The sequence below is a fragment of the Botrytis porri genome (assembly GCF_014898465.1).
Source record: "Botrytis porri strain MUCL 3234 chromosome Unknown BPOR_024, whole genome shotgun sequence".
Taxonomy (NCBI): domain Eukaryota; kingdom Fungi; phylum Ascomycota; class Leotiomycetes; order Helotiales; family Sclerotiniaceae; genus Botrytis; species Botrytis porri.
The window spans coordinates 229,641-253,139 of NW_024066098.1; the positions used below are offsets into that span (position 1 = coordinate 229,641).

At 42.3% G+C, this 23,499-nt stretch overlaps 6 protein-coding genes across 6 annotated transcripts; 4 read left to right on the forward strand and 2 right to left on the reverse strand.

Moving 5' to 3' along the window:
- Positions 1–377: 377 nt before the first annotated feature.
- EAF01_011761 (uncharacterized protein) lies at positions 378–4,517 on the forward strand. Its single transcript, XM_038920019.1, has 3 exons — positions 378–933; positions 985–1,057; positions 1,119–4,517. Exons 1-3 carry the CDS (start codon positions 890–892, stop codon positions 2,610–2,612), a joined length of 1,611 nt encoding a protein of 536 aa, XP_038764549.1. The 5' UTR covers positions 378–889; the 3' UTR covers positions 2,613–4,517.
- A 1,963-nt stretch (positions 4,518–6,480) lies between these two features.
- Positions 6,481–8,147, forward strand: EAF01_011762 (uncharacterized protein; the record flags this gene model as incomplete). The annotated part of the gene is made up of 2 exons (XM_038920020.1): positions 6,481–6,492; positions 6,768–8,147. The coding sequence occupies 2 exons, from the start codon at positions 6,481–6,483 to the stop codon at positions 8,145–8,147; spliced, it is 1,392 nt and encodes a 463-aa protein (XP_038764550.1).
- Positions 8,148–11,670: 3,523 nt separating this feature from the next.
- Positions 11,671–12,447, forward strand: EAF01_011763 (uncharacterized protein; the record flags this gene model as incomplete). Its single annotated transcript, XM_038920021.1, has 3 exons — positions 11,671–11,842; positions 11,939–12,053; positions 12,117–12,447. The coding sequence occupies 3 exons, from the start codon at positions 11,671–11,673 to the stop codon at positions 12,445–12,447; spliced, it is 618 nt and encodes a 205-aa protein (XP_038764551.1).
- Positions 12,448–12,971: 524 nt separating this feature from the next.
- EAF01_011764 (uncharacterized protein) lies at positions 12,972–15,095 on the reverse strand (the record flags this gene model as incomplete). The annotated part of the gene is made up of 1 exon (XM_038920022.1): positions 12,972–15,095. The coding sequence occupies one exon, from the start codon at positions 15,093–15,095 to the stop codon at positions 12,972–12,974; it is 2,124 nt and encodes a 707-aa protein (XP_038764552.1).
- Positions 15,096–15,328: 233 nt separating this feature from the next.
- On the reverse strand, positions 15,329–19,756 carry EAF01_011765 (uncharacterized protein). The gene is made up of 7 exons (XM_038920023.1): positions 19,086–19,756; positions 18,982–19,027; positions 18,369–18,872; positions 17,376–18,317; positions 16,848–17,293; positions 16,625–16,771; positions 15,329–16,575 (listed from the first exon to the last, which is right to left on the reverse strand). Exons 3-7 carry the CDS (start codon positions 18,517–18,519, stop codon positions 15,643–15,645), a joined length of 2,619 nt encoding a protein of 872 aa, XP_038764553.1. The 5' UTR covers positions 18,520–18,872; positions 18,982–19,027; positions 19,086–19,756; the 3' UTR covers positions 15,329–15,642.
- Positions 19,757–20,372: 616 nt separating this feature from the next.
- On the forward strand, positions 20,373–22,607 carry EAF01_011766 (uncharacterized protein; the record flags this gene model as incomplete). Its single annotated transcript, XM_038920024.1, has 2 exons — positions 20,373–21,035; positions 21,162–22,607. The coding sequence occupies 2 exons, from the start codon at positions 20,373–20,375 to the stop codon at positions 22,605–22,607; spliced, it is 2,109 nt and encodes a 702-aa protein (XP_038764554.1).
- Between the last annotated feature and the right edge of the window lie 892 nt (positions 22,608–23,499).

Sequence of the window (23,499 nt, forward strand, 5' to 3'; positions counted from 1 at the left end):
AGTGAATCCATATCTAGGTGGGTGAATTCAGTGTTCTACCGGTAGGTATGTGATTGTATCGAATTCGAATGTTGTCAACCTTGGAACCTTTTATCTATTGGCTTGAGAATACGAGGGCGCAGAATCATGTAATTCCTGTTGATCAATTACGATAACTTATACTTTGTAGATATTATTATCATAAGGTGAATGCATAATACCAGCCTGTGTACCGTACTTCTCAACCCCTCCTCGAGCCTCCTCCCTTCATTAGTCCCAATCTTAAAACATCACATCACGTGGGCCGAACCAAAATCACTTGAGCCCTCCCGCCTGCCGAAAGCTTTTAGGAGCCACACTAAACCTTTAAAGTTTCTCTGATCTTCCTTTCAATCCAAACCACCTCACCTCACCTCACCTCACCTCAACTCAACCCAAATCAACCCAAATCAACCCTTGAAGAATTCGAAATAAACACACAACCACCCACGACTCATAACCCACCATATAACAACTACCGCCACAGAACTTCGGATCTCTACATAAACAAGATCTTCAATTACAATACTCAATCCAATTCATGCGCACAATCCTGCAGACAAGAAAAAACATAAATACATCCACTCAATAACCCCACCACGAATACATCACAAACAGTCAACAATTGCCTCGAGATCAATAATCACCCCTCAACTCGATAATAACTCGTATATTCTCACCCTTCAAGATCAACATCATTGCGGCCTTCCTTTCCATCGGCCTTCTCTAGTGTCATACTATTTTATGCTGAATTAATTGCATACGATCCAAGACGAATTCCAATAGAACGCGACCTTATTTTCGCGCCCCAACACCACATCTCATACATTTATTTTAAAGATACCCTCTCCCAACAAAAACAACATATACAATGGCTGATGAGCTGGCAAACAAGCTAGCGGCTACTAAGATCAAGTATGATCATCCCTCCTTGGATATCTTTAATTGTTACTGATATGGAAATAGTGACAATGTTTCCTCGGACAACTGGAAAGCTGGTCTTAATATCCCAGTGAAAGATACGAGGCAACAGACAGAGGTATTCGAACATTGTTTTGTCTACTCTATGATTCGGTTGAGTCGCTAACGTATTGATGTAGGATGTTACCGCCACCAAAGGTCTCGAATTCGAAGATTTCTCTATCAAGCGAGAGCTGTTAATGGGCATCTTCGAAATGGGTTACGAGAAGCCATCCCCAATCCAAGAAGAGGCAATCCCCGTGGCCCTTACAGGTCGAGATATACTGGCTAGAGCGAAGAACGGTACCGGTAAAACTGCCGCCTTCGTCATCCCTGCACTCGAACGTATTAACCCCAAAAACACTAAAGTACAATGTCTTATCCTGGTACCTACTCGAGAACTAGCTCTTCAAACTTCACAAGTCTGCAAAACTCTTGGTCAACATCTCGGCATCAACGTCATGGTCACTACTGGTGGTACTACCTTACGAGATGATATTCTGCGTCTCCAAGAGCCCGTTCATATCATCGTCGGTACACCTGGTAGAATACTCGATTTAGCTGGGAAGAATGTGGCCGACCTTAGTGAATGCAATATGTTTGTCATGGATGAAGCTGATAAACTACTCTCACCTGAATTTACTATCGTCATCGAACAACTACTTCAATTTCATCCAAAGGATCGACAGATCATGCTCTTCAGCGCAACATTTCCAATGACGGTCAAAGACTTTTCGGATAAGAACATGGTCGACCCCTACGAAATTAATCTTATGGACGAACTTACTCTGCGTGGTATTACTCAGTTTTATGCATTTGTCGAAGAGAAAGAGAAAGTGCACTGTCTCAACACTTTGTTCTCAAAATTACAAATCAACCAGTCAATCATCTTTTGCAACTCTACAAATCGTGTCGAACTTCTCGCCAAGAAGATTACCGAATTAGGCTACTCATGTTTCTACAGTCATGCTCGCATGATTCAAGCTAACAGGAACCGCGTTTTCCACGACTTTCGAAATGGTGTTTGCCGCAATCTTGTTTGCTCCGATTTGCTTACTCGTGGTATTGACATTCAAGCTGTGAATGTTGTTATCAACTTCGACTTCCCTAAGAACGCCGAAACTTATCTTCATCGTATTGGTAGATCTGGTCGATTTGGACATCTCGGTCTCGCAATCAACCTCATCAGTTGGGAGGATCGCTTCAACTTATATAATATCGAGCGTGAACTTGGGACAGAGATTGCTCCAATTCCACAAATGATCCCGAAGAACCTCTATGTCTACGAAACTCCCGAAAACATTCCCCGTCCTGTATCCAATTTCCAAACCAACACCCGTCAGGCATCAGGGCCAGGACGTGATCAACAACAACCCACGCAGCACTCAGGGAATCAGAGAACTGGTGGTCAATACAATAATTATAATAATGGACGACAGAGTGGACCAGGCCAAAACCAGAGCCAAGGACAAGGGCAAGGACAAGGATCCAGACAAAACCAAGGTCAGCGTCAAAACTATTCCAGGGGCCGAGGCGGATTCGGTGGTGCTAGAGGAGGTGGTCAAGGACCACGACAGAACGGTTACGACAACTCAAGAGGAGGTCGAGGCCAAGGCCCTCCACCAGCTCAATAAGCTTGTGTACCAACCGTATTGCACGTGATGATGATGTTTGGAGTTTTGTACATATAACCTTCTATTCCCTTTGCGATAGACTCGAGTTTACGACGGACATGGCTGCGGGATTTTTTTTTGCTCTCAACGTTGAGCTGTTTCTGGATGCATCCCGCTACTCGACTTGACGTTTGATTCGGCTCATGAATTTCTTCAGCTGTCGCTGAGTTTTCGTGGTTGTATCTTACAACTCTCGTTTTTCGATTTTCTCTCTTTCATTTTCTCGACAGATAACTACTGTGGGTCGCATGAGTAGTAGCGGATAGCAAAAGTTTCAGCGAATTCGCTCTGGTATGACGGCATGGCGTAATTGGGAGGGCGTTCAACGAAGTTACTCGCAGGAGAAACTTTTCTAGTCTAGACTGGTTTTGCTGTGAATGCATCTCTGGAATAGGCGATGGGTAAATCTGTTTTCTTCATCTTATGGGCTCATGGTAATGAGCATTTGATGAACGGGTGGTGATGGGTGGGCTAACAGGTGGATGATTTGTTTGTTGGGTCAATGTTAGTGAAGGTGATTCGATCAACAATGACTCGAGGCCGGCATCGATGAGAAGAAGGGTGAAGGAGATCGCGCTGCTGGGAGTGCTTTACAATGGTAATGATGGTCACTTCTCACACTCTTGAAGTGGAAAGCACGACATCTTGGGATGAGGGGTGTTCACACAAAACACAAAAATAACAAAAAAAAAAACGTTAGGGAGAAACCTACGATCTCGATTTTAGTTTGGATCGAGCATGGACTCGATAGCTTTCATCGTATTCAGACAATACTATTTCTTCTCTCTACCTCCATCTCGATGAGGATGATGATGATATTGATTTACATGTGATACTGTCATACTACATTGCACTTTAGATACATATGACGGTTTGAAACATCAAAATTTTATGTGCTGCAGAGCCCTCTACATGACATTATGTACATATGCATATGGGTCGGTCGATTGGTTATGTACATGGACGATGGCGGAGATTCTGATATGCCAAGTTCTCCTTCCCGGACCTGACGCCCTCAGGGTTAAACGGAATCTGCAACCTGTGATGTACAAAGTGGATCCGAGTTGATGTAACCATAGCTAGCACGACAGCGAGGCAATGAACCCACATATACTTATTCTTCCGTGTCGGTCAATTCACAGATTGAGCGATGTTACAATACATAACCTTCCCACTCCATGGATTGGGAATTTTGGAGGGCGATCATAACAGTGAGCCACAAAATGTTACTTCGGGGTTCTAATCAAATACTCGTGGCTGAGCTGGTAGGTGTTACGAAATGCCTCCCGTGGGTTTGATAGAACGGATGAGTGCATGGTAATAAATAGAACGAAAACGTACCACGAGGCACTAAGAAGAACTACGGGCATGAAGTACGCATGGCGATAAGGGAAATAAATGAATGGAAGGGCTCGAAGGGAATAAGGAGAATTCAATTTTCGTCTGATGTCTCACTTTTCGAGAAAGTTCTTCTTGATATTGTTGAACTTCATCAACACCTAATGTTGATGTGCACTCTCGTTTTCGATGGTACAACGTAGGTGGTTAGGCAAATTCAAATTCATCTATCGAGAAAGTGAGGGAATGATCGGTATCAATTTGCGGTCTTGGATGTGTCTACTAGATATTCTTGTATAGAAGTACTCGGTATGTTCAGATTATACTCGTATATTGATGGGATTCGGATTAAGAGGATGCCTGTGTACGAATAACAACTAAATGCCGCTGGACTTCTGGTGGCCACTGCCGTGGTGATGCTGACTGCGTGAGACGCGAGATGCAATTTATATCTTCAATTTTTGGACGTAGCGAACTATAGGGGTTTGGGAATTTTCCCTCTTAATGTTGCACCTTCACATAATGGACATGATTTGAGCAGCCAAGGATACCCAAAACGGTAACATGAAATACTTTCTCCATCCCGCCTTCCACTTGATTGGATTGGAGACCCCAGGACCAACCCCCGCATACTTATGATAAATAGACTTCGTGACATTGTGATCTTACATGCACGCAGAACAACTACTCTTCTTGACGCAAAAGCCATCCGAGCGGACAATGACCAGTAGGAAAAGAGAATCTCATCTGTCAGCCGGACCGTTCCGACATAACGACCGAGAAATGATATTGTGGCTTGAATGATGATATGTTCTGTAGGAGATGGTAAAGAGGGATTGGTTGGGGAATGTGAAGGGATTATGTGTGATACTCGGTTTTGTTCGAAGCGGTGAGAAGGTACCAAAATGACGGACGTGACTCTACTCATTGAGTAGTAGGTAGGCTTGATAGGTAGCTAGTAGGTAATGGTAATCAGTCGACGATGATGATTTATTATACCCCTCCTTTAAACACCTACCTACAGAGTAGACGGGAAAACTTTCTGACCACCCTTTTACCTTTTGATGTGAATATCTTCTTTCTTGTGAATGATAAGTGCATACCTACTATGTAGTCCTTGTGTATAAAAACAAATCGAAGGAAGCCACCCTTGAGAAGTTTCCTGTCTATGGTTATTCTAAAGTGAACACTGACTCACATACTTTTAGCCACTCCCTCCCTCGAAATATTCATTACTTATAACGTGGTTCATATACGAGTGGATCATATCACCGAATGGATCACTCCATTTCACATACAAAATTCGTCTGTGTGTAACCGTGCACTTCCCTTATTTATTAATATAAAATCTCAGAAATCTGATATATAATATTTAAATCTATAAGAATTTTAAAAATCTAATTATATTTTGAAAATTCGAATGAATATAAGAGTTATTATAAAATTAACTTCTCTGTAATGAAAAGCGTGACAATTTCAGTAATATAATAAGAACTTTTATATAAAAATTCGATTTCTAAATATTGATTATTTTATTATTATTAATAACTTTTTCTTTCTCAAAAAATATTGATTTATTATTAAAATATGAATATTAATAAAACCTTGAATTTGGTGTGATTTTGAAGTGATCCATTCGGTGATATGATCCACTCGTATATGAACCACGTTAGTTAGATACATTTCATACTTCACTTATTAGTTAATTATTACTCAAAGTTACTTGAATTGCCTGGACACTTTTAGCGCCCTCCAACCCCCCACCAAAACTTGTCGTTCGATCTAACAAAGTTCATTTGGGTATCTGTGGGTGGTTTGTTCGTTCCAGAATCTAAATTTAATTTAATTCAATTTCAATTTCCATTCCTATTCTATCCTATTCCCATTTTTTTTTTAAAAGAAAAGGAGAAAAAAGAGAAAGATTACCACAGAATTCTTTTCACTGCGCCTGTTCTCATTATGCAACTATCAAGAGTTCCATATTGAGAATTGAGATTCAAAAATCACTCAATGACCAATCACTGGACAATCAATTACCAATCATCAATCATCAATCATCAATCAATACCAATAACCTTACCCCGTACTAAAATCCTACTACGAACAACCTCGCTTTCCCGCTTTTGCTCCTTCGATTTCGCATCCAATTGTACGCGGTACACCTTCCACCCTTCTGTTGGGTGCAAACCAAAACATCCGAGTACTGGGAGGAAGTACATATCAAACATCAACAATCGACAAATCAGAAGAATAAAGAGTGTGAGACGATCCTAAAGAAGAAATCAAAATCCACTTTGTCACCAAGGTCCCACAGAAAGAGACGGCAACACTGGGATTAAGAGGTTTAAAAGCAGAAAAAAAGTCTAAGACATTTCAAAATACCGAGAATTTGGCAACAAACAGGAAGAGAGAGAAAAAGTGTGAGAGGCCAAAAAAATACAATCGACAAGGACCTGTTGATTCACACATCCATTGATCTTCTTCCGATACTATGGCTTTAATTGTAAGATAATTTATTCATTCACACCCTCGCATTTTCAATTTCTACCATTGTTTTATGGTCGCTGTCGCTGTCGCATGCGCATCATGTTCACACCCCTTCGCGCCTCTATTCTCTCTTAATGCTGCGCCCGTCTTTGCCTTATGAATGGATGGGCGCACAATACAATTGTTTCCGTGCACGATATGCGACTGGTTCGCAATGATAATTAGGATATTTGGGGGAGTTCGATAAGGCAATCATGGGACCTTGTACTGACCCTGTGTTCTCTACCATAGTTATGTCTCGCGCATTATTGCGACACTCATGGTCCAACCCCGGTTATGGTAACAGAAGCACTTCCAGTAGGTTGTACTTCGTGTCCAGAAAAAGAAGAATCCACCCATCGGAGGCTTAGTACAAGTAAATCGTTCAAATCCTCGGAACCTTCTCTAAATACAAATGCGCATACTTCACATAGAACGAATTCCATTGTTTCCGAGCCAGACGTTGTGGCGAATCGGCCAGCTCTTCATGTAAACCCAAGTCCTTCGAATGCGCCAAATATAGCGGGCTCTGCGGGCGAAACCCCTCCTCAAAGTCCCAGAGTACCTACTTTGCAAAATACACAAAACACAACAAACCAACTGCGACGCGATTCGAGCTTTCGCAAAACATATCCAAGTGAAAAGCCAGGTCCATGTGAGAATTGCGCTCTTACTCTACCTAAGAAGACCAAGGAGGATATGCCCACAAGTCCTAAACCTTCGGGAACTGGCAAACTCGATAATGGTCCAATATTGCGAACAAGGAAGCCTTATGAGCGCATTGCAGGTCAGAGTACTCCTCCCAAGTCTGCATCCTCAGACTCAGACGATTCGGAATGCGCAATTCAAAAAGAAGAACGGGGAGAGCAGCACCAGGCGCGGAGACTCTCCGTCAGAAGATCCGACACATCTTCTCCTACCTATACCACCAGAGAATTCCTTTCGCATAACCACTTCGTTGACTATACATCAACGCATGAACCTCTACAGCCCACTTCTTTCTCCATCATCCGGCAATCTTGTCTTCGTACTCTCTCTTGTGAAACCCTGCCACCATCCTCAAATCCCACACCTAATTCCACACCCTCGTCCCCCTTTATCACCAGTTTCTCGTCTCACCTCACATCTTCCACAACTACCTCATCTGGCGGCCCAATCTTTTTTGGCGATCCAATGGCTGGCTACACCACCGCATATATATTCCGCATTCCTGATCCCTCTGCTCGTGGTCGTCGTCGAGTCTATGCTTTAATTGCTCTCTCCACTCAAAAAGAACGCATGGCCATGCGCACCTTTTCCTTCCTCGACGCTGCCTTCCGCGATCTCGCAGATTGGATCGCACGCCTTGCTGATGAAGAACTCGCTCGTTCTGAATCGGCACTCCAATCTCCTAGACCTGGTGATGAGAAAAATGGTAATGGGAATAGCAATGGTCCGTTTGGAGGTGGCGGTACAACAACTACACCTACTTCATCTTTCTTAAGAGGTGGTAATAGAGGACCGGATAGTAGAATGGCTGGTGCGAGTTTGAAAGGAAGAGGCTTGGCTGAGTTGGTGGGACTGCCTGATTTTTTCATCGAGTTGCACAGTAGATTTGTGAGATTGTTGGCGGAGATTGAAAGGCCGAGATAAAACTCGACCTGACTCGTAAACGTCCAGTCTAGAGTCCCACATTCGAAAGTTTCGAGATGAGTGGAAAACAAATATGCCTCCTAACTTTGGCACTCGCAAAGGGAATGGTGTGATGTTATGACTTATGGCGAAGCTTAGATATTGGCGTTTGTGATTCTTGGTTCGTATTCTTGCTATATTTTTGTACGAGGTCCATCTAGTGCAGATTGGGCATCAGATTGTTTGGAGTCTTGAGTTGTTTCCTTTATCTTTTCTTCTTGGGTTGTTTTAATCTTTATTTTCGTGTGGTGGGATAATGAGTCAGTTTGCTGAGGATGTGCAATTTGTGAGATGGTTGATCTGCCAACGTTTCAGCGTTTTCGCACATGATCTCACGGAGGAATGTCGAGAATATGAGAAAGGTATATGGGTATAGGCGTAGTTGATGAGTTGGGGGCTGGAAGAGGATATTGTAGGATGTACTGGTGTATGAGAAATGAGGAGTAGGAGGGTAATTTTGTCGTTGTATGTATTCGAGGTTGATTATGATTTTCGAAGGCGCTTTCGGGCAAGCGAAAGATATTGATACCATGTGCCGTAATGGGTTGAGAAAGTGTTGAAGCTGTATAAATTTGTTGCATTGGTGTATATTTATTGAAGTAATGGAAAGTTGAGTGACTTCTAGCGAGCGCGACTTGCCCGGGGAGCATAGAATCCGAGGAAACTGAAGAAAATGATGGAGGGGAAATAGAGTTTGCGAAGGGAGATTAAATTGTGTAGGTTAATAGGTAGTAGTTAGTTGATAATGTATGAAGTATAATATTTAGAGCAAAAATCATTTTGCGAGCACTTTTTCTTTTGGTCTTATTGAAAAGATCTTGGCAGAAACAAGATTTACGGTGTTGGGAATGGGTGAGAAATTGATTGAGGACTGAGCGACATCGGCAAATTTAGAACTCGGAGTTGGGGACTGCTGGTGAGACGAAGGGTGAGTCATTGGTGGCACGGAGCTCCCCAGAAGTTCAAATTTATTTTCTCTCTTCTGTTTCCATCATGTCTTACCATCCATCCACATTCAGGGTTTTCACCTGATACTGTGAACAGCACCTGAAACAGGAAATGCATGATTGCGATCTGCTGCAGGAATCCGAAATGTTGGGATCGAAGGAGATCTTCCATACACGTATTACTACTTGCGTTTGTGTAGTTTATCTACATCTTGGTTGTCTGGTATGTCTGGGCAGAACTTTAGATCTTGTTTTCACGGATGTGGCAAGATATGTTGATAGAGATTTTGCTTTGTGCGGGTTATTGTTTGAATCTGAGATGAGAGGATGAGAAGATAAAGGAGTGAAATGAAACTCTAGGGCTAGTGCTTCATCTATACCTCTCCTGTTGCGAGGACTCAGAAATCAGATATGAAGGTCTGTTTTTCCAGTGAAATTTCACAGTGAGATGATATTGTTGTAGGATGTTACATTTTTTTTATGATTCTTCAATTTTTCTGATGGTGTTTTCATACATGTGTGTTGAGCAAGTACTTCGAGGGAGAGGGAGGAGGGGGATATGATATCTATAGATTCAGATGGATGTACTGAATGTTGTTGGAGAGAGCCGGATACAATGGTTGGTGTTCGGAGGAAACTACTCGAAAATTGGACGTATTTGTGGCAGAGCAAATGACAGACGAACTATATCTTCTTGAGAAAGTTCCAGACACATTATACTAGTAGTGAAGTGAACTGAAGTCATTGCCTGAGAATGATGAACGACACCTCGCATCTCGATGACTATCCTGTCAGGATTTTGCACTTTCATAAGAGGTGCATTGTGACTGGTCTTGTGGGAAAACAGGGCATCAAAGTGACTATTTAAATCCCAATAGTATCGTTTCCAGTTCATTGAGAGGCAATTCTTGTGGATAAATAGGCCGTAATTGCAGATTATAGATCTTATCAATGTCACACAATGATGATTTAACTAAGCCACGTCAAGAGAAAGGAGTGAAAAATTATGCAAGTCAATGAAGAGCGAATCTAGATCGGCATTATAATTTTCATTAGAAGTCATGACTTCTTGCAAGCGTATCTTCTACCTATCTAAAGATTGTCCAGATTGTCCAGATCATGATGAGTCTCGATTGTCTGATTTTCCATGACTAGTTTTTCGCATTCACGTTCGATGCTTTTGATTTCTTTTCTTCTCGAGATAAAACTAATTCCATAGAAATTACTCTAGAGATTGTCTGGCTTGTGTTATTCAACATAGAGAAGAAGAGTGTTCGGACCAGGGTTGATCCGGCTGAGAAGCTCCTTCCTTCAGCGTTAACGGAATCAATAGATCTAATCTCGCTTTTTCCTTTTCATAAGTTCCCACATGCATCCACAAACTCGACTCATCTCTGCTTCTAAATATTTGCATTCTACACCAATCTGCCAAAGTTATTATCCTCCCCTATGCCCTCTGAGAGGTCTTGAGAGACATGGACTTCATAGGATTTCCAAAACGCAAATATGCGGCTGACAACCCATTTATCTACAGGATCCTTCCGTCACCCACGTCCATTTGACTTCTCGAGATAAAATCAAAGCCATGGTGTCGTACCAAATACTCTTTCCATGTAGTGGAACTCACCGAGGCTCCAAAATTTGATGTTGTATCCCATTCGCGGCGGGATCTAGTTCCACGAAATCATATTATCCTTTGTGATAACAAAATATTGAGAATCTGTGGGGATGCAAAGTATTCCATCAAAATCGGAGGGAAAATTGCCTCAAAATCATCCGGGAAGACGAAGACGCGATATATTTGGATCGATTCGGTGTGCATCAACCCAGAGGATGCCATGGACCGAACTGCCCAAATTCTAATGATGCCGGAAATCCTCAAAGAGGCTCGAAATGTTATTATAGGACTTGGGAGGAAGGATGCTTTCACTTCTGATGCATTGAGAGCCCTCAAAACACTATCTTTGGTACCACATGATGAGTGGTCAAATTTAGTGAGCTTGGATTGGGATTGTCAAGAACAATACTTCCAAAGGCTCAACATTGTACCTTTGCAATTACGATCATGGCTCAGTCTCATAGCTTTCTTTAATAGACCTTGATTCTCAGGTATCTGGGCCGTACAAGAAGTTACAATAGGAACTGACGTAATTGTTGCTTGCGGCAAGGAATTCATTCCTTGGGAAATGATTTCGAAGGCATTGTCCTTCTTAACCCATATTGGATGGTATGAAGAACTTCACACCAATCGTTTGATCAAGTTTCCCGGAAATCCTTTAAGGGTTTGGCGACACAAGAAGCATCAGATACTATTGAATTCAGAAATAGGCTTCAAGATGGCAGTTATACAACTAGAATCCATTCGAGCAGGGAGCGAATCTACCCAACTTCTTCCTTTATTTTAATCTCTTCTTCGTGCGCATCGATATTGTGAGGCTTCCGATAAACGAGATATCGTTTACACGCTACTTGGTTTATCGAGAAAAGGTAGTCTACCATTCACAAAGTTCCCAGATGTCCTTTCAGTTGATTACGAGATGGCGGCGCAAGATGTTTACACAAATTTGGCCAGAGTCTTGCTCCAATGCTATGGCTTAGAAATTCTGTCTGATGTTCAGGATTCGATAGCATCTATTCCCAATCTACCGACGTGGGTTCCAGATTATAGTGTCCCACGAAGACCTTTACCTCTGTCAATGCGCGGCGACTGTACTTAGAGCGCTTGTGGTGATTTGAAGTGGAAACAAAATTTCTTGGAAACTGAGCCTAACTCCTTGATATTGCAAGGTATGCTGCTTGACATAGTCTGTGAAAGGGTCAAACAACAGAATGAGTCTTTACATCCGATGGAATTCTTAGATGGTATGTATGAGGTCGCAGCCCATCTTGACCCTATATACCCACTTCCGATGGGTGGCAAGTAAGTTTCTCGATTTTTGGGGCGAGGATTTCTTCATGAGACTTCTAACCTCTGAATCAACAGATTTCAACCTTCACGTGAAGTCGTATGGCGCACTATTCTAGCAGATACATATCAAAATGAACATCCGGCACCGCAACAATGCGAGGAACTCATAGCACACTATCAGGAATGGGTCCGCAACGGAGTACGCAATGGATCGCAGGCAAAAAATTCCATGCAACGACTCAGTATCACGGAGAAGCTACCCTCAAATATGGCAAAGAGGATTTTTCGCGTCTTGAGAAAGAGACAGAAGCTGCAAATGATGCTCGCATTCTATTTCGAACTCGTAAAGGCTATCTCGGCATTGGAGCACAATCTTTACGTCCGCTCGACGAAGTTTGGGTTTTAGCGGGTGCCTCAGTTCCTTTCATCCTTCGAAGAAGTGAAGGTGAATCCTATGAACTAGTTGGAGAGGTATATCTCCATGGAGTTATGCATGGAGAAGCTTTTCAATGGGGTCATGAGATGAGGGATGTATTGTTGAAATAAGTATCAGGAACGGAAATTTATGAGAGGAGATATCATCTTGGCAAATTCAGTTTTGTGAGCTCTGTGAATCTCCAAGTCAAGAAAGTTGAAGACAGTGAATCTGGTCAAGAACTTTGCAAAACGCAAATATCCTCCAATCTGTCTAAAGGATACAGCAAAAAATGTAATCATGAGAATATCTCCAAGTTTAGAGTACAAAAACCACATGTAACGTAATCGAATCAACCAAATCAAAATGACTTTAAAATCCCTCCGAGCCCATATCTGGCTATTTCATTTCCGTATGATCCCAATCAGAAATCTTAGACGTTGGCCTAACGAGATACTGCACGGTGCGGTTTTACCTTGGACAACTCCTCTGCACTCAACGCATTTAATCCTCCCTCATTGCAAAAAGAAGCTTTTTAAACCCTCTCCTGACAATTTCAAGGCCTCGCCATTCATAATACCATGCACGTAAGCCTCTCCGATCAACTGCCGATTTCCATCATTACATCCCTTCACTGGTCTTAAAACCATCGGTACCTTTAACCCAGCTATAACCCAAATTTCGTCTACATTGTCGGTATCCAATGTTTGTGCAGCAATACCCCAATATCCCTTTCTCGTCCCGAACATTTTTCTTCCTGCATACGCGATCCTAAAGGACTCGTAAAAATCCCCATAATCCCTGTCAAGCTTCGCCTTCTTTGGATCAGTTAAATCTTCATTAGCTGCTATCTCGATGAGTTTTTCAAGATCTTCCCAGGTAGGAATCAGAGATTTGTTTAGTCTATGTTTAGACAAGTCCTTGATCAGTTGTTTGATCTTTTCGTGTGCTTTTCGTAGTTTGGGTAGGTCGGGGGTCTGCTTTGAAAGCGCGTAGTTGTATGCAATGTTCAACTCAGAGACACGCACTGTGATAAAATATCGGAAAGCGTTTCGTGCGTTCTCTCTTGCCGGCAACTTTCGGAACGTATCTTTGATGAGGGTTCGCCAGAATCCCTCGAAATATGTCTCAGTGTCATCGTCAATATGAGGGTATTTTTGACTTGGATAATTTGCCAAGAGTTCCAGCACCGTGTCAAATGCGAAATCGTTACCCATGATTTCTGCTTGATTGGCTGCAGACTCTGAGATAATATCAAATTTATAACCTGTGATTGGAAGAAGATGTCGTGAATCTAACGGTGGTAAAATTGGCACTTCAAATGGAATACCTCGAGCTGCATTCCATCTCTCACTTCCTGGTTGTGGTCTAGGATTTCCAGCCAAAGGTTGAGGATTAGAAGACGAGTTAAAATCGGGTACCCAAGAAGGAAGATTTCCAATGGCCCGGACCGAGTTGGGATTTTGAGTTGCCAAGCTGTAATCTTCCACTAAAGAAAGAATATTCAAATCTTTGGTTTCGAAAATTACTTCAAGTGTTGCTCTCGTATACACACTTGCTACCGTTGGATCTTGTTGATAATCGGGCGTCATGTCCGATGGGATCGTCTTTCCTCCTCTTTCCCAGATGCCTCTGATTGCATAGATCTTATCTTTTGGATTTGTCGCATCGAAAAATCTTGAATAATACAACAGCTTTTCCAAATCCAAGACTTTGCCCATTTCCTCCGATCCAAGTGTAGCCATATCCCTCATACTTTGGAAGATTGACTGGTTGTTCAAAGTATTGTTCACGTAAACAGTCCCTTCAATATCGTCCACAGTTTCAATCAACAGCTTCATCAATAACGTTCCCAATCCTGTTTCTCTTAGTACTTTCGCACAAGCTGTTATATCTTCCCATGCAATAACATCACTCCCACAAGCTACAACAATATCCCTCGGCAGAAATGCTTCTTGAACAACCCATATGCGACTAAACCAAGTACGTTGTAAAAATGCTGCATATTCCAACCATTTCCAAATTTCAATTTCTTCGATACCCAATTGTGGATATATTTCCCAATCCTCAAGATCAGTAATACGTAAGCTAGTATAGTTTTCCGAGGGTATTTTCGATAGAAGATTTATGACTTCAATGGCATACGGCGAATGAAAATCTGAAACTCCAAGCCAGATAATTACTTGCGAACAATTCGTGTAGATTTCTCCCATCATTCCAACTTGTATATTTCTCTCCTCGATGCTGTCTTGATTAATGCATATGCCATCTATCCACATGAATTTCTCTCTCTTGAAATTCCCAACTTTCCCACTCTTGCTGTGATCTTCAATATTGTCATTACTGAATTCCTTCAGTGCTAATAATAAGCTTTCCGTAATTAACAAGTTCTGACCATTGCAGAGGATAGAATGCTCGCGTTTATCATTGCTACGATGAATTTCCTCTTCCGGACTGAGAGCATGGTATAGTGGGTCTGACCAAGTGTATGAGAGACAATCCCATGCGGGTGCGTTCTTGAGATTTACCTCATGTAGTGTTACCCTAACTGGTTCATCAGAACCAGAATCCAGACTTAAAAGACGGATGAAAGGGGAAGGAAGAACAGAAGGGTATATTTTGCCTTCAGCAGATCCCATTGCTTAATAAGGTGAATGAGAAAAGAGATTGGTATGTGGGATGAATAGAGGATTTGATCAGACGAACAGATTAAAAGATCGTTTATATGAAAAAAGGCTGGCGACATAAGATATATAGGAGCTGATGGGCTAAGCGGTCTAGAAGCTGAAGGATATATCCACAATGGGGGCGGTTGCTGACATGCAGAAAAATGGGATATTGTCAGCCCTTTGCCCCACAGCCAAGAAATGAAATTCTATAATTAACCGTTGGGTAGAATATGACTGACTTCTGACTTCATCCTCGTGATATCTGGCAAGATCTGCTTGCCTTGTTGATCACGGTGGAACTCGAAATTCGGGAATTATTCTAGTCAAATGCAATCAATGTTTTCCGTGGTACTCCACTCAGAAAGAACTTTTGAACAACATTGCTCGACACAAGCAATAAAGATACCATAAATACAAAACTCAAGTTGAGAGACCATAGAACCTAGATTATTCCACCGTAAACTCCTTGATATTGATCCCTAGCCATCATTATTTCCATCATTGACCCAATTATTTACTAACAGTCAGCACATTGATTGAGGTTAACAGTTTTCAACTGGCTTTGACTCTCACACTTTGCTGCACTTCCTGCTGGAGGACAAACGTTCTTAGGAATCTTTTGATTTCCCAGTTTTCCATCTGTGCTATGCCGTGTGCATTTCGTCTTGGTACTAGGGCATAGTCGACCGGCCGCCGGACATTTTCTCAAGCACTGAGATATAGCTTTACCCCCAGAACAAGATGGAATATTCACGCAAAGTTTGCCGTTTAAGCAGTCGTCATCTGTGGTACATTTGATAACTTTGGCAGATGCAGGAGCATTGCGAGAGCTACCTTCGTTGACAGCTGGAAGACCGTCGTTGAGACCCTGGAGAATGAAGTTTGCAATGGGAGAGGTCGTTAATGAAGCAAGATATTCGGTGATATTGGTAGAGATCTTTTCACTACCACCGGATGGGCCGACGAACTTCGTTGAATTTTGTGAAGTTGATGAATATCCAGTGGAATCCTCAACGCATAGGCTAGAGTTCTTCCAGATGGCATCGGCTGCGTATTGCCAGAGATTTGTGTAATTATACACGGTTTGTGGCGTATAGTAGATCCGACAATCTGCGGCTTCATAGGCGAATTGCAATGGAATCTCTTCATCTTTCCGTACTTGATCACGAAGGTTTATATCCGCAAAGTAGACAAACATGCTGAGTTGTTCAGTTCTATTCGGAAGAAATGTCGCATCGACTGAGCTTTGGTTTTGCAAAAGTTTTTGAGTAAAATCGATGTTAGCGTCAAGAGTAAAGGTATCGTAGTCACGTGCGCCACGAGATCCAGCAGGAGCCTGCATTGGTCCTGTTGTTGGTGTGCCTCCTACTGCAACAACGCGAACTCCAGCTTCGTGGCGGAACATCTCGATCAAAAGAGCACAAGAAGAGTGACATATACCGTCAGAAAGCTGCAGCTATTAGAATACGAAAACCAAATGGTGCAGGAAGATGACTTACAATGATTATATCCTTTGCTGCAAATGGTGGCTTAGCCCCCGATGGTGCCGGATTTGCATAATAGCCGTACACTGCAAAAGCATCGTCGCTGACATCTAGACCAGTACCAGATGCGTCAAAAATAGGATTAGACAGATTGTATCGTGCCTATTGATATTAATTAAACGTGAACCCAAGATACCTAGGTATCAGGTGATAGTAATCAAGGATGACGAAAACCTACAATATTGGTGAAATTATCGTCATTGTATTGATTAGGCCCAAAAAATTCCTGCCAGTTTGTGAAATTGCGATTCGTATCCGCATTGATCCGATTAGTGATAACCCATTCGTCAGCTGCTAAGGCATACTTGGTCTCATCGTCCTCGGCCAGATCATCCCAGTATGGAGTCAAAGTTTTGCCAAGTACATCGGCAGAAGCATGGGCTCGCATACGGGAACCAGCCAAAGGATCGATATCCGGGAAGAATTGTTTGAATGTATCGATTGCAAGTAAAGATTGTCCGCCATAATTTTGTTGCAGATCAATAACTATCTTTCTTAAGCCGGCGGCCTGTGTTTGATCGATGAATCGAGAAATCGTTTGCTGGAAACTAAAGACAGCATCCCCGTCGACATCAAAGCTTGGAATACTTAAGACAGAAACAGAAGTAGAATTGAGAAAATATCCTGTTTCTTTATTAGAAACCGAATAAACAAGTCATACAAAGAAAAATTGTGTTGAAAACTTCTCAATCAACAAACAACATACCAGAAACAATTCCATCTCCGTAAGTTCCAAGGTCTTCTTGGGCAACATCAGGAATCTCTGGGTAAGCTGGACTATCCCACCCGGTTGGAGTTGGAGTAGCGGATGCCGTCGAAGTGACTGCAGTAGATGAATCATCAATAGAACTGTCTTCCGAATTGTCATTCGATTCATCGGTGTACGGATCATATGATGCAGGATAGAACCCTAAAACGAAAAAATTATAAAAGTCTCCTCCAGTTTGAAGAGGGCCGGTAGGACCAGGAGTATCGTAGATAGCAAGATAATTCTCAGTCCAAGATGTTCCATTTTCCAAAAGGAAAGTAATATTATCTCCGGGGTAGAATGTCGCGCCGCCACTGAATGAATTGAAATAACCTTGGATATCTTGAGCTGCACTAAGCATCAATTGATTCCAATCTGAATGATCTTCAAGAGTGCCAACTGAGTTTACGGATGCGAAATCCAAAAGATACGTAGTTGCATCTCTGCCATTGATTGATTTGATAGCTGAAGGCTGGAAAGTTGTAAAATAGTCGCTGTCAAAAAGGTCGTCGGCTAGATAGACCTTTGGAATTTGTTGGCCATCTAATGATAGTGATACTAAATCTCTTGGACTTGCAAAACTAAAGGCAGACAAAGCTCCCGCTAGTATGTCGACATGTCCATCGTGTGCGGCGTATACTAGAGTCTGTAAAGTAGCCTCAAATTCGTACTGATTTGAAAATATGCCTTCATCGATCGCGCTTTGAATTCGATTCAGGCCTGCTATGAGATCCACAGCTGGTTGTTGATAGCTTGGAGGTGGGCTTTTGAGATATTTCAATGTACTCTGGAACTGTAGCGTATCATTATAGTAAGAGATAAAACGAGAGGCGACAGCAGGATTGAATGGCACACTGGTGAGGCACTCAAATGCCAAAGTCGCATTGAATAATACGGTATCTATCATTTCATCAGTACAAGAATCAAGGATCTTGCATTTTTCATTCACACCTTCGTTATTGACGATGTCACCGCACGCAGTTGAAGCCGAGTTTCTAGCGCTTAGGGTCTGTGTCGTTCCAAGTGTAGGAGTCGGACTAGCATTCACACTCAAACTGAAATAAAGGAAAAGTGACACCCTAACACACTGAAAAGCCCGCATGATGCTTTAGCAAAGGCAATGGAAAAAAAATATAGTAGAGACAGTCGTTACCTCGCGAACTTTGTCAATTGGTATGTAGAACTGATATATAAAGTTCATTGTTACAAAATAAGAGTGGAGATATATTCTGCGGCTGACAATGCAGGGCTGTGTTCTGAGGAGGATTAATCTTGCACATGGCTTAATTAAGCGTAATTAACTCTTTGCGGCGTGAGGAATGAAATCTCTTATGTGATTGGCACCATGGTCTATGCTCCCCCGTTGTTGGCCAGCGACAAGGGGGCAAGTATCCCACTTTGAATAGAATGATTAAGCTTGTCCACACTTCAAGGCTCTGTAGATGTCGTGGCAATCTATTTTGGAATTTTCATGTCAGCCCAAGACCCGTGTGAAGTACAATATCGGTTTGCGATACTAAGGATGGGGTAGAACCGATATAATTGATATGTGTAGAGCACTAACCCATTGTTGCGCCCGGTCTCGGGTAATGCTACGATAAGTAAATTGACTACAGTAGCCTTGTCAGCACTAATATAAGTGTAGCAGAAGAAATTTGATAACCTTGCATTTTATTCGTTTGTCAGAGCAGACGTATGTGATAGGAAGAGGTACGAATCTGACGTAAAAGAAGCCGGATATATAACTTAGACGCTGTTCGACAGGGATGTTGAGGAATTTGCGAAACCTTTCCAGACCCCTTCTGAGTCAAGTGATCGAAGCATACTTGCTGAATTTTGCGACCGTTTGATGATTGATAGGAAAAGCGAACGGCGGAAGTGATGTCAATTCAAAGCTATCTAGCCATTGAAAACGACTGACATCTCGCCAGGAGCCATAGGGCTAGAACAAATGTGGTCTTGCACAGATTGGCTATTGATATGTGAAATCCCCTATAGAGTAAAAGGTGGACATTACACTATCACAACCTAAAGATCGCCACCAACCCACCAACATCCATTGAACGAATTTATCTCTCACCATAGCACCTCCATCGGATTTTTGTAAGAAGAAACAGGTCACTACTCGATCTATTCCATTTCCCACTATTCCTAGCGTAGGTCGTGATGGTATAATTGATTTGAAGAACCCCGAGAAAAGTGCAGTATCTTGGCTAGTAACCCCGAACATCTTCTTAAACTTTGCATGGCTCGAAGGAAATGCGCCGACACGACTTCGTGATAAACGTTTAGATACAAGTTTCAAACTCTTACTAAAACCTTGGAGAGAATAACTTTGTGATCTGTCGAAAGATGTGTCGTGAAGTGGTTGCTGGCATTTCTCGTGGTGTAGAGTAGATAATTATATGATTGCTGAGTCATGTCCCCACTCGATGGTTACCTTCCTTTTCTAGATATATTTTGTGTCTATCATATCATATCAATTTGATATCAAGATTCCGTCATCTAGGTATGTATGTACTTATCCGGAATGCTCTGCAAAATTGCATCATCCAACTCATGGCTGTCCAATTGATTTTCTATCCTCTCTAGAATAAATTGTTTCATCCAACTTGACGCGTATCCCCAGAGCAATTACCTTCATTATTGGATATATATTTGCTTGGAATCATGCACATAACTGTCGACCTTTGACTGTTGCCTATGGTCCTTACGCGTCAAGGCTCATTCTACAATCAAATGAATCTGAAATGATATGGAAGGTTGTGTTTTCTATCTTGCTTACGCACTTGAATACGACGACACACATTGCATCTCCCTGATTTTCCATCTCTTTTTATTTGCGCTTAGGCCAGATATCGCACACATTCAAGTGGATTGATCTGTTCAGTCGAGTCTTCTCTTACGAGTTTCCACTCCCAATCTTAACATTGGCGTTGATTATTCGCGGCAGCGATGTCTTACTCCGATGATCTGTTCAATTCGGAAAACAATCCAGGAAACAATTGGAACGAAGATGATAGTAATGAGCTCAGTCCAACCGATGGTTATTTCAATTCGAATCAAATTCCTCAAAATATATCACCAGATCCCACACTCTCACAAACGGAGGATATATCAAAAGCTCAAGACGCCAAGGGAGATTTTCCAAGAGACCGTGATACCCCTTTAGCTCTGCAGATGTCGTTGCACACCAATGCGTCATCTCATGTAACTGGATATCTCCGACATCCTCGAACTCCGTCTGATTCGCTTCATGCTTCGCCATCTCGCAGAGGAGAGAATTCCTTCCCTGAACATCAACCCTTCTTTGATCAACCGCCCCTAGCTTATATAGCATCCGCAGAGTCTTCTCCTGTCTCGGCACAAGGACGACATACTTCCATACGCTACAATACTTTCTCACAACATCGCCTCGAAGAAGGTCTACCAAGAGAACTCCAGAGTATGGGAGGGCCAGCAGATTATCCGGAAGTCAATGAAGAAACACCTCTTTGGCTTGGCCGAACACCCAAGAAGATTTCCTTTCAACGAGAGATTATAACAAAAGCTCTTGGACTGGGATTGGCTCTAATCATTGCTGCCGTTATATTAGGTGCAATTCTCACAGGAAAATCAGTGGGTTTACCCTTCCAGCAGATCGAGACTAACTTACGCGCCACACACATTTATTCATAGCTTTACATTTGTACTTCTTTATCATCTAGATAGAACATTCAGTCCTAAAGCTGATCAGTATACAAGAATCCAGATTCAAATATGGGAGGAGGGCCTATATTTCCCGACCCCATCCACGATGGTGGCTCATACTGTCAACATGTTACCAAATCGGAGCAAACCAGTTTTGATATCATTGATGCCGCTGGACTTGTAGTGATACAAGAGTTCTACCAACAAGACTCTCTTCATTACGGAACGCAGGTCAAAACAGCGGGAGAAGTTCGTATTCGAAATCTACCAAGAAACTCAAATGGAGGGAGAGCACATTTTACAGTTGAAGTCAAACTTAGCCATCCGGAGTTGTCTGTGCTGAAGACTTTGAACGAGCTTGATGGGTCATTGAAGATCAGCACGCCGAGATTTGCCAACCCAGGTATACATGACAACCCTTGTATCTCACTTGAGATTACGGCTTGGATACCAGAGGATGCGGAAATCTTCAACGTATTTTTTGACCTGGTAACTTTATCGATCCGAATCTTTGACGACGTCAATGTCACAATTGTCAAAGACGCCACTTTAAAAACAGTATCAGGCCATGTTAAGTTCCCAAACGACTCAACGTCTTCAATGAGTCGTATTTCCCTCCCAACCAAAAATGAATTAAAAGCAAACTTCGATTTTGATTCTCGTCATATCGTCGTCGAAACTGTGTCAGGCAGAATTGAAGGCACATATCCCCTGTATGACCTTCTCAAAATATCTTCTCAATCTGGAACCATAGGAATCGAGGTGAAACCTAAGCCCGCTCTTGAGTCGGCACCTGCTCCCGCTACCTTGAATATTCATACATCCTCCGGTAGAATCGAAGTATCGTCACCTGTCAATTACCCCAAGGCCACTTGTCTTCGGGAATACATCACACATGTAAAATCTCTTTCTGGGGCCATTGAAGGCGATTTTTTTGTTGGATCTACGGGGACTTTTGACACCGCTTCTAGTAGAATTCAACTTGTGGTGAGACCCGTTTTATCGGCAACTTCTGATGATAGCGATGATGAAAGTCGGAACGAATTCTATACTCATTCAGTGAGTGGAACTACACATGTCACATTACTGGATCCTTGGTTTACTTTATTCTCCATCAACGGCAACGTTCGCAATAGTGCGATTGAATCCACACCGAATAGTCACGACTCTCCATATACTCCCACCGTCATTGACTCATCGAGATCCTCTTCTTTCCAGGCGTACAAGAGTAAACTCCGCACTGTTCACTCGACACATAAAACCTCCTCTGGAAGTATCGAAGCATACTATCCCTCAACTTGGATTGGCAACATTGAAGCGAAAACTATCTCGGGAAGAATAGAATTGGAAGGGAAGGGAATAGGTATTGTTGAGAGGCATGATGGATGGGGATACAAGAATATCAAAGCTAGGAAGGGAGTCGAGAGGGATGAGGACGGGAGTAGTGTCAAATTGGAGACGTTGAATGCGGCTATTGCATTACGAATCTATGAAGCTTGATGACAACGGAGTCACATTGTTAATAACGATTTTCTGGGCCTGATGAATATTGAGATCACGATTTACACTGGAATATAATGCAATTTATTGAAATAGTTCCGGATATGGAATGAAGTGGTTGTGTAAAACATCATGCCGTCCAGACTGGATTTTGAACTTTTTGTTTGGATATAGCACAATATATATATCGGCGACAATCTTCTGTACATCCAATCATGTTCAAAATAAGCCAGTCTTTCCCCGCGAGAATCGTTTCCTGCTTCTTTTTGATGATTTTTTTGTAATGACTTTTTAATATACAATTTTTTTTCGTGTTTATCCTCAAGAATATAGCTTTCCAGCAGAAGATAAGTTTCTCCAAGCACCCTCCCCAGCCTCCTATTCCCCAGACCCCATATTTTCTTTTAAGGTTTGCCCCTCCCATTCTAACCAAGACATCACCGACACACTCTTCGTAGACAACTTTAATTCTCCACTTTTTCCAACGATCACGAAATTTATTCGCACGGAACTTCGGTCACAAAAGACGGTGAAATCGATCGCTGTATAGTGGGACCTAAGGAAGAAACCAAAGAGAATGAAAAATGACCAATAGTCGTTCGCTTGAAGAGCTAGGTCAGCTATTTCATCGTACACGAGTTTTCGTACCTTGCATCATAGTTTCTGCCTCTCTTGCCGCTCTCGACTGCGTATGAGGCGGCTCTCAATTGGACTCGGATCCCGATCCACGACCACGGTGATGGAACCGCTGAAATCATCATTCCCCTGAGCTAGAAATTTTCCAGAACGCTATTTCTTTTCTAGCGTATGCGACCCTGATTTCCATGGACATGAAGCAGTCACGGAATTGCCGGAAGGCGATTAACTAATGGAACTGTTGTTTTCTAGTGTA

What these genes read in the sequence shown, in the direction of transcription:
- EAF01_011761 (XM_038920019.1), top strand. Translation starts at nt 890, where the DNA reads ATGGCTGATGAGCTGGCAAACAAGCTAGCGGCTACTAAGATCAA. An exon ending in CTAGCGGCTACTAAGATCAA is followed by an intron (nt 934 to 984) that starts GTATGATCATCC and finishes ATATGGAAATAG; the next exon opens with TGACAATGTTTCCTCGGACA. An exon ending in ATACGAGGCAACAGACAGAG is followed by an intron (nt 1,058 to 1,118) that starts GTATTCGAACAT and finishes GTATTGATGTAG; the next exon opens with GATGTTACCGCCACCAAAGG.
- EAF01_011765 (XM_038920023.1), bottom strand. Translation starts at nt 18,519, where the DNA reads ATGCGGGCTTTTCAGTGTGTTAGGGTGTCACTTTTCCTTTATTTCAGT. An exon ending in TGACATCGTCAATAACGAAG is followed by an intron (nt 18,318 to 18,368) that starts GTGTGAATGAAA and finishes ATGAAATGATAG; the next exon opens with ATACCGTATTATTCAATGCG. An exon ending in ACGATAATTTCACCAATATT is followed by an intron (nt 16,772 to 16,847) that starts GTAGGTTTTCGT and finishes TAATATCAATAG; the next exon opens with GCACGATACAATCTGTCTAA.